The sequence below is a fragment of the Rhinopithecus roxellana genome, chromosome 14 (genome assembly GCF_007565055.1).
Source record: "Rhinopithecus roxellana isolate Shanxi Qingling chromosome 14, ASM756505v1, whole genome shotgun sequence".
Taxonomy (NCBI): Eukaryota; Metazoa; Chordata; class Mammalia; order Primates; family Cercopithecidae; genus Rhinopithecus; species Rhinopithecus roxellana.
In genome coordinates, this window is record NC_044562.1 from 124,640,154 (window position 1) to 124,658,561 (window position 18,408).

Here is an 18,408-nt window from a genome sequence, read left to right on the forward strand (position 1 = left end):
AAAATTCAGTAAGACTTCTGATTCTGAGTGTTTTTAATCAAATTTGAAAAATTCTCAGCCATTATTTCTTCAAATTTGTTTTTCTACCACTTTCTTTCTCTTCACCTGGGAGTCCCATTACATGCATGCTTTGGAACACTTGACACTGACCTACAGATCTCAGAGGTTCTGTTCTTTTTTCTTCTCCAAACTTCTTTCTCTGCTCTTTGGACTGGACAATTTCTGTTAATCTTTCAAATTTCCCAATTCTTTCTTCTATCATCTCAGATCTGCTTTTGAGCTCATGTGAAGAAAGTTCATTTCAATTATACTTTTCAACTCTGGAGTTTCCATTTGTTTTTTTTTGGTTGGTTTTTTTTGTTTGTTTGTTTGTTTTGTTTTTTTGAGATGGAGCTTCACTCTGCTGCCCAGGCTGGAGTGCCATGGCAGTATCTCAACTTACTGCAGCCTCCCCACCCTGGGTTCAAGTGATTCTCCTACCTCAGCCTCCCGAGTAGCTGGGACTATGGGCTACCCATACCACCACACCCAGCTAATTTTATTTATTTATTTATTTTTGTATTTTTAGTAGACATGGGGTTTCACCATGTTGTCCAGGCTAGTCTTGAACTCTTGACCTCAAGTGATCTGCCCACCTCAGCCTCCCAAAGTGGTGGGATTATAGGCATGAGCTACCACACCTGGCCGCCATTTGGTTCTTTATTATAGTTTCTATTTATTGAGATTCCTATGTAACTCATTGTTAGTATTTAATTCTTTGAAAACCCTTTCCTTCAATTCTCTCTACATACTTGTAATAAATGTTTTTATGTTATTGCTAAATCTAATATCAAGATCCACTAAGAGTCCATTTCCACTATTTTTTCCCCTTGCATGGGTAACACTTTCCTGTTTCATTGTACATCTAGTAATTTGTGGTTGAAAACTGAAAAAAAATCACAAAAATTAATATTTCTTTTTTTTCTTTTTCTTTTTTTTTTTTTTTTTTGAGATGGAGTCTCACACTGTCGCCTGGGCTGGTGTGCAGTGGCACGATCTTGGCTCATTGTAACCTCTGTCTCCCGGGTTCAAGCAATTCTCCTCCCTCAACCTCCCAAGTAGTTGGGACTACAGGCATGCGCAACCATGCCCAGCTAATTTTTGTATTTTTAGTAGAGACAGGGTTTCACTATGTTGGCCGGGTTGGTCTTGAACTCCAGACCTCGTGACCCACCCGCCTCAGCCTCCCAAAGTGCTGGGACTACAGGCATGAGCCACCGTGCCCAGCCAAAAATGAATATTTCTTAAAAGCCATAAAAATTATTCAACTACACAGTCTTCATAAGATTATTTGTGGATTGTTCCTTTGTGGTGACCAACAAAGCATGACTAAAGCTAAAGGCCCAAAGACAATGCCCAACAAAGGCAGAGCCATGGGGACAAAAATGTGTCCTCCCTTAAAGCTAGCTGTGCTTTCAGAGTATTGTTCAACTCTCAATAGAGCCTCTCCAGGCATCTACAGCTTTCACGCTGTTACTTTCTGTATTAGTTCATATTGCTGCTGTAATAAATTATTACAAGTTTGGTGACTTAAAACAACAAAGATTTTTTAGTCCCAGCTACTCGGGAGGCTGAGGCAGGAGAATGGCGTAAACCCGGGGGGCGGAGCTTGCAGTGAGCCGAGATCCGGCCACTGCACTCCAGCCTGGGCGACAGAGCGAGACTCCGTCTCAAAACAACAACAACAACAACAACGACAAAGATTGATCATCCTATAGTTCTGCAGGTCAGATGTCTGAAACAGGTCTCACGAGGCTAAATTCAAGGTGGCAGCAAGGCTGTATCCCTTCGGGAGGCTCTAGCGGAGAACCCATTCCAGTTTCTAGAGGCTTACCCTCATTACTTGGCTCATGGCCCTCTTCTTTCATCTTAAAAACCTACATCTCTGGGACCAGTTCTTCTCATACTGCTATGACACTAACTCTCCTCTGTCTCCCTCTTCCACTTTTAAGAACTCCTGTGATTAGACTGGGTCCACCCAGATAATCCAGGATAAATCTCCCTACCTTAAAGTCTATTGTTAAGCAATGTTAATTCCATCTACTCCCTTAATTCCTTTTGCCACATAATTTATATTCATAGGTTCTAAGATTTAGGTCGTGGACCATCTCTGGGGGCTAGTAGGGTTCATTATCTTGACTACCACACCTTCCTATTAAAATCTCTGCTCATGAATTTCCATTTGGACATAAATGTTTGCTACGGTTAAAGTCTGTGTCATTTCCAGGGCTATTTATATTATCATAAAGCATAATAATTAAGAGAATAAATCTGTAATGATGGTTTCAGGAAACACCCACTAGAAGATATTTAAAGGAAAAAAAAGAAAAGTATTTAAAGGATAGGTATATTAGAAGGCTGAAACACATCCAGTAAAACACATCATTAAGATCAATTACATTGCCAAGAAAATAAAATTTATCATGCCCATATACCTTTTAAAGTCCACTTTTATAAAACACCCTTAACAAAGTTAAACAAGGCTTGGAGCTAATCTGGGAGGTGCTTGATACGAAAACTGAAGCCAGAAGATCTCAAAATAGATACAGATCAATAGACAAACTTGAACTACCAAAATTGAGCATTGGACATAAATACCAAAAATCTATTTTCCAGAATTGATTTGAAAATATAAATTAATCATACATTAATTTTAAATCACTCTGACAGGGTCAATCTATACTAATTGTATATTTATGATATAAATAAGTACAGATGCATATATTGCAAAATCATTTTCAAATTTTTACTGTCATTGCTTTAATTCTGGTTTTTTAAAAATTCAAATTTTAATAAATGTATAAGTGAAAACTTCTGTGTCTGTTATTCTTCAGTATCTCTGAAGCATTACAAGTAATTTGTATCCTTGCAATTTTTCAGAAATGTATTTATTAGCAATTACAATAAAAATTATATGAATAAAACAGAAAGAGAATATTATGAAATCCTCTTAAGATGTCCGGTTCACATTAGTCTTAAAATACCCAGATACCAAACTCCTTCTCATCGTTTCCCATTCCCAACCCTCTACTGCTATACCCAACCTTACCAAACTACCTACAAGTTTCAAAAGTTCATTTAAACATCATCACCTCTACTAATTCTGCCTCAAGTATCTTTTTACCTAACTTATTAGTTAAGCTTATTCACCTGGCTTATTCTCACGTGTCTTTCAGGATTCAGGTGTACCTTGTCTGGAAACATTGTCCTGACTTAATCTGTCTGAATTACAGGTACCTCTTATGAGTTTCCATCAAACCTTGTGTTCTGCCCTCTATGAGAGCATTTATCACAAAATGTTAATGTTGTCTAGTCCCTTATCTGTCTTTCTACTAATCCCAAAGATTACTAAGGCAGGAACCATGTTCTATCCTTGATATTCCTGTATCTGGATCACAGTAAATGTTTAAAAATAATGTTTGCTGAATAAAAGAAAATGCACACACATTTAATATGCTTAATTTTTAAACATTTCTCAAAAGCTTTGTTGTTGGCTTCCTAAACTTTAAGAAAGTTCAAGTAAGACAAAACTGAATGTGACCTCCAACCATATGGCAAACTAACATGACACAGGTCCCCCTTGCCCCAAAACACACAAAAACATACCTGATCAAATATGACAATGTTGTAAAAATACACAGCTGAATTTGAAAGAATCAAAAGGAGATTCCTGGGTAACAGAAACAAAGAGTATACTGAAAGGCAAAAGCGAGCGTAGAAGGTGACTGAAAAATATCAGGGGATGATAAGCTTTGGCTATAGGCCCTAACAGTTGGGCACTGGGAGCTGGGATTTTACAGGGTAAGCCTTTTACTGTTAAAAGTCTGTTAGTTTGACTTATAAAACTGTTTGCAAAACTGACTATGCTGTGCTAGACTGGAGAGAACAAGAATGATGGAAGAAAAGTCTGTTTATGTCTGATAATACCATATATTTCAGCCTAGCAGTCATAATATGAATTACATAACTCTGAGATGATGAGGTACACCCAGACCAGGGAAAGTGGTCTCTGGCATGCATCCAGATTAGGCTATGTCCAAGAATGCCCCAGTCTCATAATAATAAATATAAATAAGTCTAGGCCCAGAAACTAGGCTTCCAGAAGCACAATATCACTCAGATATTATCCACAACTGTGCCTCCGCTTATGAGGCGCTGGGACTTGGAAGCTGCATATCCTTCTGATGAGATTACCAATCTCTCTGCTATATAACCTAAACACAAAAGCTTCCTTATATATCCTTTAGATTTGGATTTACTGCATCAATCCAAATCACTACGGAGGTTGTAATGTTTTGAATGACCTCTCAGGGATATGGGTGTACATGAGACAAGGTACTGGAACTGGGACTTCTGCTTAAATCCTGGACCCTAGAAGGAATTGCCACCTGAATAAAATGAGAATGCCAGGCCCAGAAAGTTTCAAAGGCAAATTCTATCAGTTAAAAAAAAAAAAAAATCAATTTTACACACTCAAAGAAAATAAAAGAGAACAAAATACTTTCTGACTTCACATTATGAGGCCAACATTACTGATTCCAAAACCAAAGCATGAGAAAAGAAAACTAAAGACCAACATCCCTCATGAACATAAACACTGAAGTCCTCAACAAACTATTAGCATATCAAATACAGCAATATGCATACATATACATACACACACACACACACACAGAGAGAAAGAAATACAAATTACACCACAAAAATCAATCAATGCAATCAACATACTAAAAATCTAAAGAAAACAAATCATATCAATTTAAACAGAAAACAACAATCAATTTAAACAGAAAAAGGATTTGACAAAATTCAACATCCATTCATAATAAAAACTCTCAGCAAAGCAGGAACAAAAGGGAACTTTCTCAATCTGATAAAGAGCATCTACAAAAAAAATACAGCTAACATCATACTTAATAGTAAAAGACTAAATGCTGTCTCTTTGAGATGAGGAGCTCTTATTCAATATTTTACTGGAAGCCCTGGCCAGTTTTAAAAAGAAAAAAAAAAATGAACAGACGGCTTGATGGTATACATTTTTTAAAAAATACATATGTTAAAAAAAGAACTGAGATTAGAAAGGAAATAATACTATTCATATTCAGAGACAGTGATTATATACATAGAAAATCCCAAAGAAATGACAACTCCTAGAACTGGTAATTGTGTTTAGCAAGGTTACAGGATACAAGGTCAACCCCTCAAAATCAGCCATATTCCTACATACTAGAAACGAACAATTGGAAATGAAAAAAAAATTTTTTAAATATCATTACAATAGCTCCTTTATTAAAAAGCAACAAGTAGAAACATAATGTATAACATTTACAGGATCTTCGTGCTGAAAACTGTAAGACACTGCTGAAAGAAATCAGGTAACATCTAAATATCAAAATGGATATATTGGGATTAGGGGTTTTTCGAAAGAATACTACAGGCCACTGCCACCCCTTTTGCCAGCTAGGTAATGGATCTGCTACCACCATCCCCAGCATCCATAAACAGCTGCTTTCACCGTCAGATTTTGAATAATTCCAAAATAAAATAATTTTTTTAATAGGAGAAAGATTTGTGACCTAGAGCAAAAAGTCCTCAGACATGGCACCAAAAACACAATCCATAAAATTAAAAATTGATAAAACTGAACTTCAATTTTAAAATTTTTGTTCCAGAAAAGACATCATAAGAGAAATTAAAAGATAAGTTACAGTCTTATCTGTTAGAGATAAGCTTTTCATTTCTCTTAGCGATGTCTTTTCTAGAAAATTTTTGGAAATCACACATTATAAAAAAGATTTATATCCAAAAGACACAACGAACTCTCAAAATTTAACAGTAAGAAAACAATCCCCCAACTTCAAAAAAGAAAACAAATAACCCAATTAAAATATGTGCAAAAGACTTGGACACTGTAATATAGAGAAGATATAAATGGACAAACACACAAAAGATGTTCAAAATTAAAATTAGGATGAGATACCACTATGCACCTACTAGGAATGGCTAAAAACAAATATTGACAATACCAAGTGCTGGTAAGGATGTAGAAACTGGAATTTTCATACATTATTGATGGGAATGCAAAATGGTACAGCTACTGTAGAAATGTTTTGCAGTTTCCTATAAACATACAGTTACCACGTGACTTAGCAATCCTACTCTAGGTATCTACCCAAGTGAACTGAAAATGTGTTTTCACACAAAAATCTGTATACAAATATTTATAGTATAGCTCTATATAAAAATGCCAAAACCTAAAAACAATCCTAATAACCCTCAACAAATGAATGAGTAAATAGTGTGGTATACCCTTACAATAAAATACTACTCAGCAATAAAAAGAAACAAACTATTGATAAGTACAATCACCTCAAAGGATTTCAAAGGCACCATGCTGAGTTTTAAAAGCCAGTCACCCATGGTTACGTACAGTAGAATTCTATTTATATGACACTCTCAAAAGGACAAAACTATAGTGACCAAGAAAGATCAGGGATTCCAAGGATTATAAGGATGTGGGCAGTATGGTCAGGTACAGTGGCTCACGCCTATAATCCCAGCACTCTGGGAGGCTGAGATGGGAGGATCACTTGAGGCCAGGAGTTTAAGAGCAGCCCAGGCAACATAGCAAGACACTGTCTCTACAAAAAAATAAACCAACTTAGCTGGGCATGGTGGTGTGCGCCTGTAGTCCTAGCTACTCAAAAGGCTGAGGCAGAAGGATCACTTGAGCCCAGGAGTTCAAGGCTACAGTACCCATGACTGTACCAATGCATTCCCCGCCTGGGTGACAGAGCGAGACCTGTCTCTTAAAAAAAAAAAAAAAAAAAAAGTGGGAAGGATGTGTCTATGCTTACTAAGAGACAAAACGGACAACAGGGCTTTTTTTGGCAGCAGAGGTAAGGGGGTGTTATAGAACTGTTCTATTTCCTGATGTTGGTACTAGTGAAAAACTATATAAAGTGCTGAAGTTCAGAGAACTGCTCACCTCCACAAAAAGTCCAATTTTACTATGTTAATTTTAAAAATATTTTTTAAAGTAAATGGAAAGGTTACAAAAACCACCCTACTAACAAGTTATTTATATTAATATATAGAAAGGTTTCATTACTTCATTTAATATTTTGACTACAGACTATGTAACAGTTTGAGGAAATACATATCAAAAAGCTGAAATCATGTTAATAGCATTTAGATTTTGATAAACATACTAGGTGCCATTATCTTATTTGATCCTCATAACTGCCCTGAAAGTGCATATTATTTATTATTCTTAGTTTACCAGTGTAGAAACAAACTACAAGAAATTAAGTCACCAGCCCAGAGTTGCAGAGATACTAAGTACCTGAGTTAGGAATTAAACTTAATTCAGTATGTAGCCAAACAGTAAGTGTTCAATTAATGTTGAATGAATGAATGAATGCATACAAAGCTCGTGCTCTGATACTATGGTGTCTTCTGATAAATTTAATCATATTAAATGTATATATTCATATTTTAAAAGGCCAGAATAGAATGTGGAAGGATTAAATTTAATATAATTATTACATCTTTTTTAGTTAATTGCTTAAGTGAACAAAAGGTCATACTAAAAGAGGAATATTTATGAAACACTATCCCGTTTACCTGCATTTGCAAATAATTTTCTTTTTTTAAAGTGCTACACAGCCTATTTACTATATGAAATGAAAAAAAAGATAAACACAGATTAATACCATTTTCCCCTCCCTTAGAATTTTTTAAATTAAAAAAAATCAAAAGACCAACTGATACCAATGGAATAATTTCAAACCAGTACATAAACTTTCTTTAACTAGGTCTCCTTTCTTAAACATATACTCTTTACTAGGGCCATTTTGGTGGTAGCACGTTTTAAGACCACTCCATCCAAAATAAATAAAAGTTCACAGACACTTGGAATAATTGAAAGACAGAAAAGACCTTTTAAATGTGATGCAAATAGTCCCCCTTATCTGTGGGAGGTTAAGTTCCAAGACCCCTAGTGGAGGCTTGAAACTGCAGATGGTATCGAAGCCTGTATGTACTGTTTTTTCCCTATGTATCTGTACCAATAGAACAGTTATGATAGTATTTTGTAACAAAAGTTATATAAATGTGGTCTCTCTCTCTCTCTCAAGATATCTTATTGTACTATACTCACCCTTCTTGTGATCTGTCAATCTGATAACCAAAGTGACTACTAAGGGCCTAAGGGGCAGGTAGTGTATACATTGTAGATACACTGGACAAAGGCATGATTCACCTCCAGGACAGAATGGTCCAAGACTTCACCATACTACTCAGAACAGCATGCAATTTAAAACTTGTTGTTTTTGTCTGAAACATTCCATTTAATATTTTCAGACTACACATGACCACAGGTAACTGAAACCACAGAAAGCAAAACTGCAGATAAGAGGGGGAAGACTACCTCTTACATTAATGTATCACATTTATAGTTTAGACACAGTGAGTTTTGATTTTATCATATAACAGATCAATATCCAATATATTGAGTTTATTTCAATATTCAATAACATGTATTAAAATTTCTATGACATTTAAATGTTCTTGTCATGCTTGTCATGAGACTACAGTTAAGCACTACCCTGGATTATGAAATATATTGTGCAGAAAACATGAACCAGCAGGCCTGTGACTGCTTATCCTTAAAAAAGCCTGCCTGCGGCCGGGCGCAGTGGCTCACGCCTGTAATCCCAGCACTTTGGGAGGCCAAGGCGGGTGGATCACGAGGTCAGGAGATTGAGACCATCCTGGCTAACATGGTGAAACCCCGTCTCTACTAAAAATACAAAAAATTAGCTGGGCGTAGTGGTAGGCATGTGTAGTCCCAGTTACTTGGGAGGCTGAGGGAGGAGAATGGCGTGAACCCGGGAGGCAGAGGTTGCAGTGAGCTGAGATCACGCCACTGAACTCCAGCCTGGGTGGCACAGCAAGACTGCATCTCAGAGAAAAAAAAAAAAAAAAAAAAGCCTACTTGCAGAAAGGAAATCAGTATACTGAAGGGAAATCTCCACTCCCATGTTTACTGCAGCAGTATTCACAATAACCAAGATACGGAAGCAACCTAAGTACCCATCAACAGATGAATGGATAAAGAAAATGTGGTACATACACACAATGGAGTATTATTTAGCCATAAAAAAGAATGAGATCCTGTCATTTACAACACAGAAGGAACTGAAAGACATTTAAGTGAAATAAGCCAGGCACAGAAAGACAAGTATTGCACATGTTTTCACTAATATGTGGGAGCTTAAAAAAAAAAAAACTGAACTCACAGAGATAAGAGAATAGAATTATGTTAGTGTCTTATGGATAGTCATTTAAGTGTGTAAACATGGGTTAGAAATGGGAAACTGGGTAGAAGTTTTACAAGAAGATTTAAGATGGCCAGGGAGCTTAAAAAGGCTAGCTATGAGAGGTGATACAGAGTTGACATATCTCTAAGTAGAATTACCAGATGCTTAGAAGGATACTGGGGAGTGGGGCATAAAGAGGGGATGGTTAATGGGACAAAAATACAGTTGGACAGAAGATCCAGAGTTCAGTAGCAAAATAGGGCGCCTACAGTTAACAACAATTTGTTGTATATTTCAAGATGAATAAAAGAATGGAACTGGAATGTTTAATTGGGGAATCCATCACCTCAAGCATTTATCATTTCTTTTGAAGATAAATATGTACAACTATTACATATGTAAAACTATTATATATCCATAATAATTAAAAACAAAAAACAAAAAGAAAAAACAAACCAAAAAAAGAAAAAAAAAAGAAAAGCCTGCTTGCAAGGTTAGCTCTTGGCCGACAGCTGGGAATTGGGATTTGGAGATGGTTCTCACCATTTCCAGAACTGATTAAGCTGCTCACTAAGCCTAAATTGTTTATGCAAACAATGTAATTTATGCTAAACACCTGCTTTCCTTCTGTGAGCCTGAAATTTTGGTATATACCAGTGAAAGGGTGCTTATATGACCAGCCCCCTAATTAAAAACCTGGGGTGCTGAGCCTCTAACATTGTCCCTGATAGATAATGTTTCACATATGGCGTCACAACTTGTTGCTGAGGGCACTGAGTACATCTTGCCTGACTCCATTAGGAAAGAACTCTTAAAAGCTTGTACTTCCTCTGGACTTTGCCTCATGTGCCTCTTCCCTTTGCAGATTTTGCCCTGCATCCTGTCTCTGCAATAAATCAGGTGCAATTAAATGCTGAGTCTTCTGAGTCTCCTTACCAAATCGGTGAACTTGGGGACAGTGTTGAGGTCCCCTGCAACACGCATACTAAAAGATATCTGAGTAAAATATATACCTACCATCTTACCAGGCAATGTGCTCTTGGAGGAAAGTCATTATTCATACACAGCAAATCTTGCATAGATTGTGGAATAACATCTACAAAAACATTTGACAATGAAAAAGTTAGTATGTTCATCATCAGGCAGAGTTTTATAATATGCTTTGAGGAAACACATGTCTTGCTAGACCGTGCAGTTTTGATACTGCTTTAAGATTCATATCTAAAGATAGCTTGAGTACAGGGAGAGGGATTTCTCATTTTTTTCTTCAAACAAAAATAGCCTATAAAAAAGACATATGCCACTCCCATGTTTAAAATATTTTTTTGCGCCGGGCGCGGTGGCTCAAGCCGGTAATCCCAGCACTTTGGGAGGCCGAGACGGGCGGATCACGAGGTCAGGAGATCAAGACCATCCTGGCTAACACGGTGAAACCCCGTCTCTACTAAAAAATACAAAAAACTAGCCGGGCAAGGTGGTGGGCGCCTGTAGTTCCAGCTACTCGAGAGGCTGAGTCAGGAGAATGGCGTAAACCCGGGAGGCGGAGCTTGCAGTGAGCTGAGATCCGGCCACTGCACTCCAGCCTGGGCCACAGAGCGAGACTCCGTCTCAAAAAAAAAAAATAAATAAATAAATAAATAAAAAATAAAATAAAATAAAATATTTTTTTTGCTTCTGAGTCATGACTCACACAATTCCTCACCCTTACCAGAAAGCTTTGTTTTATTTATTCTTCTTGGCCTTACCTTGCCTCTACTTTTCTTCAACATTCTATTTAGAGATATGTCAACTCTGTATAACCTTCCATAGCAAGCCTTTTTAGGCCCCCTGTCCATCTTAAATGTTCTTGTAAAACTTCTACCTGGCTTCCCACTTCTAAACCATGTTTATACACTTACATTACTATCCATGTTAAGGTACTAACATCAAAGATCATTATACTCATAAACACATGATAAATTCAATGCATAAAAAATAGTATCCATTCATAAAAACAATTTTTGTTGTATAGCTATCATTGCTTAGCAAATCTATACTTTTTATTTTGCTAAAAGACTAAAGAGAATGCTAACGATTTGATGCTTTTCAGACCAAAAGCAATAGGCAACTCCAACAAAACAAATGATTAGTGCTCAAATCTCCTGACGCCTGATAATATAGTTTTAAATGAGTATCTGTAAAATTGAGCTGATGGTTTGGCTTGTAACTCCCACCATTAGTTACAGCCTCAATCAACCAAATTAAAAGAAAACTGTACTTTATATGTACACATGCAACGATGCCTTAACTAGCTTAAAATTCATTCACCTTTCGCTGGGCCCAGTGGTTCACGCCTATAATCCCAGCACTTTGGAAGGCTGAGGCAGGATCACCTGAAGTCAGGAGTTCAAGACCAGCCTGGCCAATACAACAAAACCCTGTCTCTACTAAAAATACAAAAAATAACTGGGCGTGGTGGTTGGTGCCTGTAATCTCAGCAACCTGGGAGGCTGAGGCAGGAAAACTGCTTGAACCCGGGAGGCGGAGGTTGCAGTGAGCCGAGATCGCGCCATTGCACTCCAGCCTGGACAACAAGAGTGAAACTCCGTCTCAAAAAAAAAAAAAAAAAGAAAAAAATCATTCGCCTTCCTTGTACCACAGTCTCCTTCATCTATTCATCTCAGACCTGATTCTAAGCCTCCTTACTACAGCAGTTTTTCCTTGATGTATAGTCTTCCCTTAAATTAACAGCACTTAAATTTTCGCTACTGAATAGTTTCTTCATTAATTGGCAGAATGTTGAACCTGAAAATTGCTGGCCATTATGAGACCTCCCACCAATTGCACACACTTCCCTCATCTTAAAGTTCTCATATTCACATTCTGGCTTAATTATTTTATTTTGCTGTATAATTCCTTCCATATATGTATATATGGTTAGTGTTATCTGCCCTGGTTTATGAATCTGAATGCACATGTTATCTAATTGTTTTGTTTCTAAGAAGAATATACATAATAGAAAAGGTGACATAATTCTATTCCTACACAAGAAAAAGCACAGATTGTTTTCAGGTCTGAGCTTACAAATGATAATCCACTATGATCAGAAAAAATTTAACACATTCTACCTATTTATTTGCTTAGTGAATGAAGAAGGGTATTTGACTGGCAGCTCCAAAGTTCATTTTTATTCAGTATCTTGCTCACTCACTGTTATGCACTAGTTCATCTAAGGACAGAAGATTTTGGATGATTTGACCTATTAACAATCATAGACACCATTTATTGAGTACCTGGCATGGGTCAGGTACTGAGATAGTTGCTTAGGTAGTATCTCATTAAATCTGCACTTAGCCCTTCAGGTCGTATCTCATTAAATCTGCACTTAGCCCTTCAGGTCGTATTACTTCATTTTACAATTGAAACAACTCAAGCTTAGAAGGGTCAACTAACTAGCAAGCAGAAAAAATAAAATTTTAATCCACTTGTTTTGACTCCAAAATCTGGAGTAAATCCAAAATACTACCCTCTAATCAATAGATTTTCCTTTATTTGTAATCCTTCAAAGCCAAAGTTACTTGCTTAATTCTCCTTCTCTAATTTCCCAATTAAAAGTGATCTTTTCTCCTCTGAATTCCAACAGAACTTTATCTGTACTTCAGGATGCACTTATCACTTTTTACCTATTAGTGTTAATTACTTATGTATCTCATCTTCCCTACTGGAATGTAAGTTTCATTTAAGTTTGGGTTCTACAGGGCTTGGAAGAGTACCTGGTACATGTTAGGTACTCAATAAATATGAGCTGATTTAATTAATTAAAAAATGAATGAAACTGTAATTCATCCTCTACCTCAGATGTGGTGAAACAACTTTGCCAATGTAAAACAGTTCCAGAGGAACTCACACTACAGAAGAAAACTAAATTCGTCATTCAAAATTACAGCCAATCTTAAAAGTTAGAAGTTAATTATTATTATACAGAAATAACTTACCCTCTAATAACTCATCCTTTCCTTCTTTATCAGTGGACTCTTGTACAAGATAATGATGAGTGACTGAGAACTTGAAGTCAGCAAAGGAAATTTCATCTGATTTCTCTTCCCATGTGCCAGAAGTAAATATACCCTACATGTAACAATAAAATGGAAAAATATTTACCTTAATCAACAGCTATCATTATATTTACTAACGACAGGGGTATTTTCCCCTTTTTCTGCCCTATAAATATCCTCCATACAATCAAAGAAAAAAGAAAAACATAAAAGTGAATACAACCAAGAGAAAATTATTTTATAAATGATTTATCACAGTGTTCCTTTAAAAAGAAATTTCTCCTAGAATATTAACTATCAAGTGACTTACAAAGATTAATAATTTTTCCAGGATGTCTCTATATAAAATCATGAATACATCACTGTATATTAATAATACAGCATATAACATTATTTGACACCAGAAACTGCTTCATAAAGAAGCAGTCTGCACAATCAATTTAATGGCATGACACCTGTAGCACCTATTTAACAGATTCCTGCTTCTTTATCAAGCTTTGGCATTCAAGTCTTTCCATTTGAACAGCAACTTCTTGAATGGAAAACATATATTAACTAAGAGTTCCAAAGAGTTCCTTAGTTATAATAACCCTAACCATAAAAAAGGATTTTTCCCACAGGGCTTCTAATCTCCCATAGCTACTTTTTCCAATGGAGAAGTAAACAGTCATTACAGCATAGCACCACTACGAGGCAGGAAATACCAACCAAGCAACTAGCTAAGCACAGATAGCCCCAAACTAGACTGAAAATGTATAAGCAACAGATCTGTGAGTTACTATTTTAAAAATGTTTTCATGGCCATCCCTAGTGTAAACACCTGAATGTTTTATATATATTCCTGGAAAGATATTTATAATTCTAAATTAAATGAAATCCTATTTTAAGTGTCCTAAGTATGTATTATTACATAAGTACATCAAATATCAATCTTTTCATTAGGATTTGAACTGTCATGTATGATACACATCCAAAATCATAATTTTTTTTATTATACTTTAAGTTCTAGGATACACATGCAGAACATGCAGGTTTGTTACATAGGTATACATGTGCCATAGCGGTTTGCTGCACTCATCAACCCATCATCTACATTAGGTATCCCTCCCCTGGCCCTCTCCTCCCCCAACAGGTCCCAGTGTGTGATGTTCCCCTCCCTGTGTCACGTGTTCTCATTGTTCAACTCCCACTTATGAGTGAGAACATGCAGCGTTTGGTTTTCTGTTCCTGTGTTAGTTTGCTGAGAATGATGGTTTCCAGCTTCATCCATGTCCCTACAAAGGACATGAACTCATCATTTTTTATGGCTGCATAGTATTCCATGGTATATATGTACCACATTTTCTTAATCCAGTCTATCACTGATGGACATTTGGGTTGGTTCCAAGTCTTTGCTATTGTGAACAGTGCTGCAATAAACATACGTGTGCCTGTGTCTTTATAGTATAATTATTTATAATCCTTTGGGTATAGACCCAGTAATGGGATTGCTGGGTCAAGGAAATAAGAGAGGACACAAACAAATGGAAAAACATTCCATGCTCATGGATGAGAAGAATCAATACTATGAAAATGGCCACACTGCCCAAAGTAATTTATAGATTCAATGCTATCCCCATCAAGCTACCATTGGCTTTCTTCACAGAATTAGAAAAAACTAAATGTCATATGGAACCAAAAAAGTGCTCATATAGCCAAGACAATCCTAAGCAAAAAGAACAAAGCTGGAGGTGTTGGGAGACCCCCTGACACTATTGCTATGGAATAAAAGATGAAATGCTCCTGATTATTGTAAATACAAAATTGCATGCAGGATTGTGTAAAGCCAATGCCAGGTTGGACTGCCAGAATGAGCCAACAGCACGTGATGTTCTTCCCCTGCAGAGAGCCTATGAATGGACGTGCAGTCAGGGACATTTCACATCACCAAGATTCCTATCCCAGAAAAGCAGATGTTCATAGCTCTGGGAATAGAATGCGACCCTTGTGGAGAGTCTATAAACAGACGCTTGAGGAGCGCCTCTTCATATGGATAAGACAGGGCTATAAACGCCCTGACCTTGCCATGGATCTTGTAGGCCTCTTTAGGGTTAAGGCATACTCCCTTCTGAGAATTTCTGGTCTAACTGGTTGTCTAGCTTCATGTCCTGTTTCTATGGACTGTTTGTAACCAGCTTTTGCTGCAACTATTACTGCGGAATAGTATCTTGCTAATCACAGGTTATGGAAAGACTGTGTTTCTGTTTGAAGGCTCTGTTAGAAATTACTGATGCACACACTATATTGTAAATTCTTATCTCTGTATATTGTACTTCTGCACACAGATGTTAGGTCAAAGAATCACTTCATCCCCACGTGACCATCTCACCTCATAATCAAATGACCCTAAATCCCTCACTAACCTACCCTCCCCTCACTAAACTTAATAATAAATGCTGGTATATCCAGTGCATTGTTGGCACCGCGGGACCAGAAGGCAGTGACCCCCCGGACCCAGCTTTCACTATCTTGTGTGTCTATTATTTCCCGACCTGCCGATCTGCCGATCTGCCTGGGAACAAAGAAAGAGCCCTGTTCCATTGCAGGCTGCAGGCCAGATCCCGCAATATGGAGGCATCACGCTACTTGACTTCAAACTATACTACAAAGCTACAGTAATCAAAACAGCATGGTACTGGTACCAAAACAGAAATATAGAGCAAGGGAACAGAACGAAGGCCTCAGAAATAACACCACACATTTACAACCATCTGATCTTTGATAAACCTGACAAAAACAAGCAATGCAGAAAGGATTCCCTTTTAATGAATGGTGTTGGGAAAACTGGCTATCCATACGCAGAAAACTGAAAGTGGACCCCTTCCTTATACCTTATACAAAATTAATTCAAGATGGATTAAAGACTTAAACATAAGACCTAAAGCCATAGAAACCCTAGAAGAAAACCTAGGCAATACCATTTAGGACATAGGCATGGGCAAAGACTTCATGATTAAAACACCAAAAGCAATGGCAACAAATGCCAACACTGACAAATGGGATCTAATTACTAAAGAGCTTCTGCACAGCAAAAGAAACTATCATCAGAGTGAACAGGCAACTTACAGAATGGGAGAAAATTTTTGCAATCTATCCATCTGACAAAGGGCTAATGGATCCAGAATCTACAAATAAACAAATTTACAAGAAAAAAACAACCCCATCAAAAAGTGAGCGGAGAATTTATTTTTTTCTTTTTTTTGAGACCAAGGCTCGTTCTGTCACCCAGGCTGGAGTGCAGTGGTGTGATCTCGGTTCACTGCAACCTCCGCCTCCTAGGTTTAAGCGATTCTCCTGCATCAGTCTCCCATGTTGCTGGGAATGCAGGCATGCACCACCACGCCTGGCTAATTTTTGTATTTTTAGTAGAGACCGGGTTTCACTATGTTGGCCAGGCTAGTCTTGAACTCCTGACCTCAAGTTATCTGCCCACCTCAGTCTCCCAAAGTGGTAGGATTACAGGCATGAGCCACCACATCTGGCCAAAAATCATAATTTTTATGTGTGGGGTGGGTTTCTTTACCATGAGGTTGACCTGTGTTAAATCAAGGCATCAATGGCCTATACCAAAGGCTCAAGAGCCAGTAAGTAATATGATAATGTACATAAGAGCTTGTTTTGCTAGAAGAAATGCCCAATATAAAGCAGTTATGGCTAAAATGAGGTAAAAGAAAGTCCAGAAAAGGAGAGAGAAATTCCTTTTTCAAGTGTGCAGTAAATCTAAAGTACTCTTTTTAAATGATGCAGTGACCCTAATTCTGTCTGACCCTAATTCTGGATTCTGGTACTATTGTCAACCTTACTGACATCTATCTAGAGGAAGATTTGATTGTATTCAATAAGTGACAAGGCAACCAAGTTCTGTCTCCAAAACAGACTCAACTGATAAACAACACTCTAACATCCCATATTCAATTCCATCAGGATATAGTCATTTGATACCAAATTCCAGTATGGCATATACCTGCTATGAGAACCAGAAATGACAGTTCTAGTTCATCAAAATTGATCTAGTAATTCATTAAAAATTACCTTTGAGGATCCTAACCAGAAAATAAAAAGATAAATGTATAGATTTAAAAGAAAATTGTCCCTATTCACAGATTACCTGATAATGTATGTAGAATATCCAAAAGAATCTACAAACAAATGACTAAAACTGATGAGTTTACAAAGTTATGAAATTCAAGGTCAATATATAATAACCACCCGTATTTTTATATACTAGCAACAAATGCTTGGAAAAAGAAATTTTTTTAAATACCCCTTACTACCATTAAAAAAAGAAATTATCTAGGAATAAACTTAATGGAAGATGAGCAAAAACTCTACCTAAAATACTTCAAAACACTGCAGAGAGATATTAAAGACCTAATAGAGATACATCATATACATGGATTGGAAGACACAACACTGTGAACACGTCAGTTCTCCCCAAGTTAATCTATATATTCAACGTGATCCCAATCAAAACATTAGCAGCAGGCATTTTGTAGAAATTGACAAGCTGATTCTAAAACTAATACGAAAATCCAAAGACCCTAGAACAGCTAAAATAATTTTGATGAATAAGTATACTACCTGATTTTAACACTTACTTGGCTACAATAATTAAGACACTATAGTACTGGCATAAAGACAGACAAAGAGATCAATGAAATAGAGTCCAGAAATAATACTCGCACTTACACCTGACTTCACAACAGAGGTGCCACCAGAATTCAGGGGGGAAATAATAGTCTTTTCAACAAATGGTCCTGGAATAATTAAATATTCACATGGAAGAAAACATGAGAATATCTTGGGATCTTGCAAATACCTTAGGATAGGCAAAGATTCCTTTGACCAGACTAAAAAAAACCACTAACAATAAAATTAAAAATAGAAAAAATGAACTTCATCTAAATAAAATTTGTGCTTATCAAAAGACACAGTTAAGAAAATGATTAGGTGGCTGGGCACAGTGGCTCATA

General features: G+C 36.8%; 1 protein-coding gene across 3 annotated transcripts in view; it reads right to left on the reverse strand.

Moving 5' to 3' along the window:
* Positions 1-18,408, reverse strand: part of RAB3GAP1 (RAB3 GTPase activating protein catalytic subunit 1) — a 112,875-nt gene that overhangs the window by 63,312 nt on the left and 31,155 nt on the right. For all 3 annotated transcript variants that reach the window (XR_004053204.1, XM_010367401.2, XM_010367394.2), the window contains exons 4-5: positions 13,337-13,469; positions 10,380-10,458 (exon numbers count right to left, since the gene is read on the reverse strand). Coding sequence is in view for 2 of the 3 variants with exons in the window: in XM_010367401.2 (XP_010365703.1) it covers positions 10,380-10,458; positions 13,337-13,469 (212 nt within the window). In the remaining variant the exon portion in view is untranslated. The remainder of the gene's footprint in view (positions 1-10,379; positions 10,459-13,336; positions 13,470-18,408) is intronic.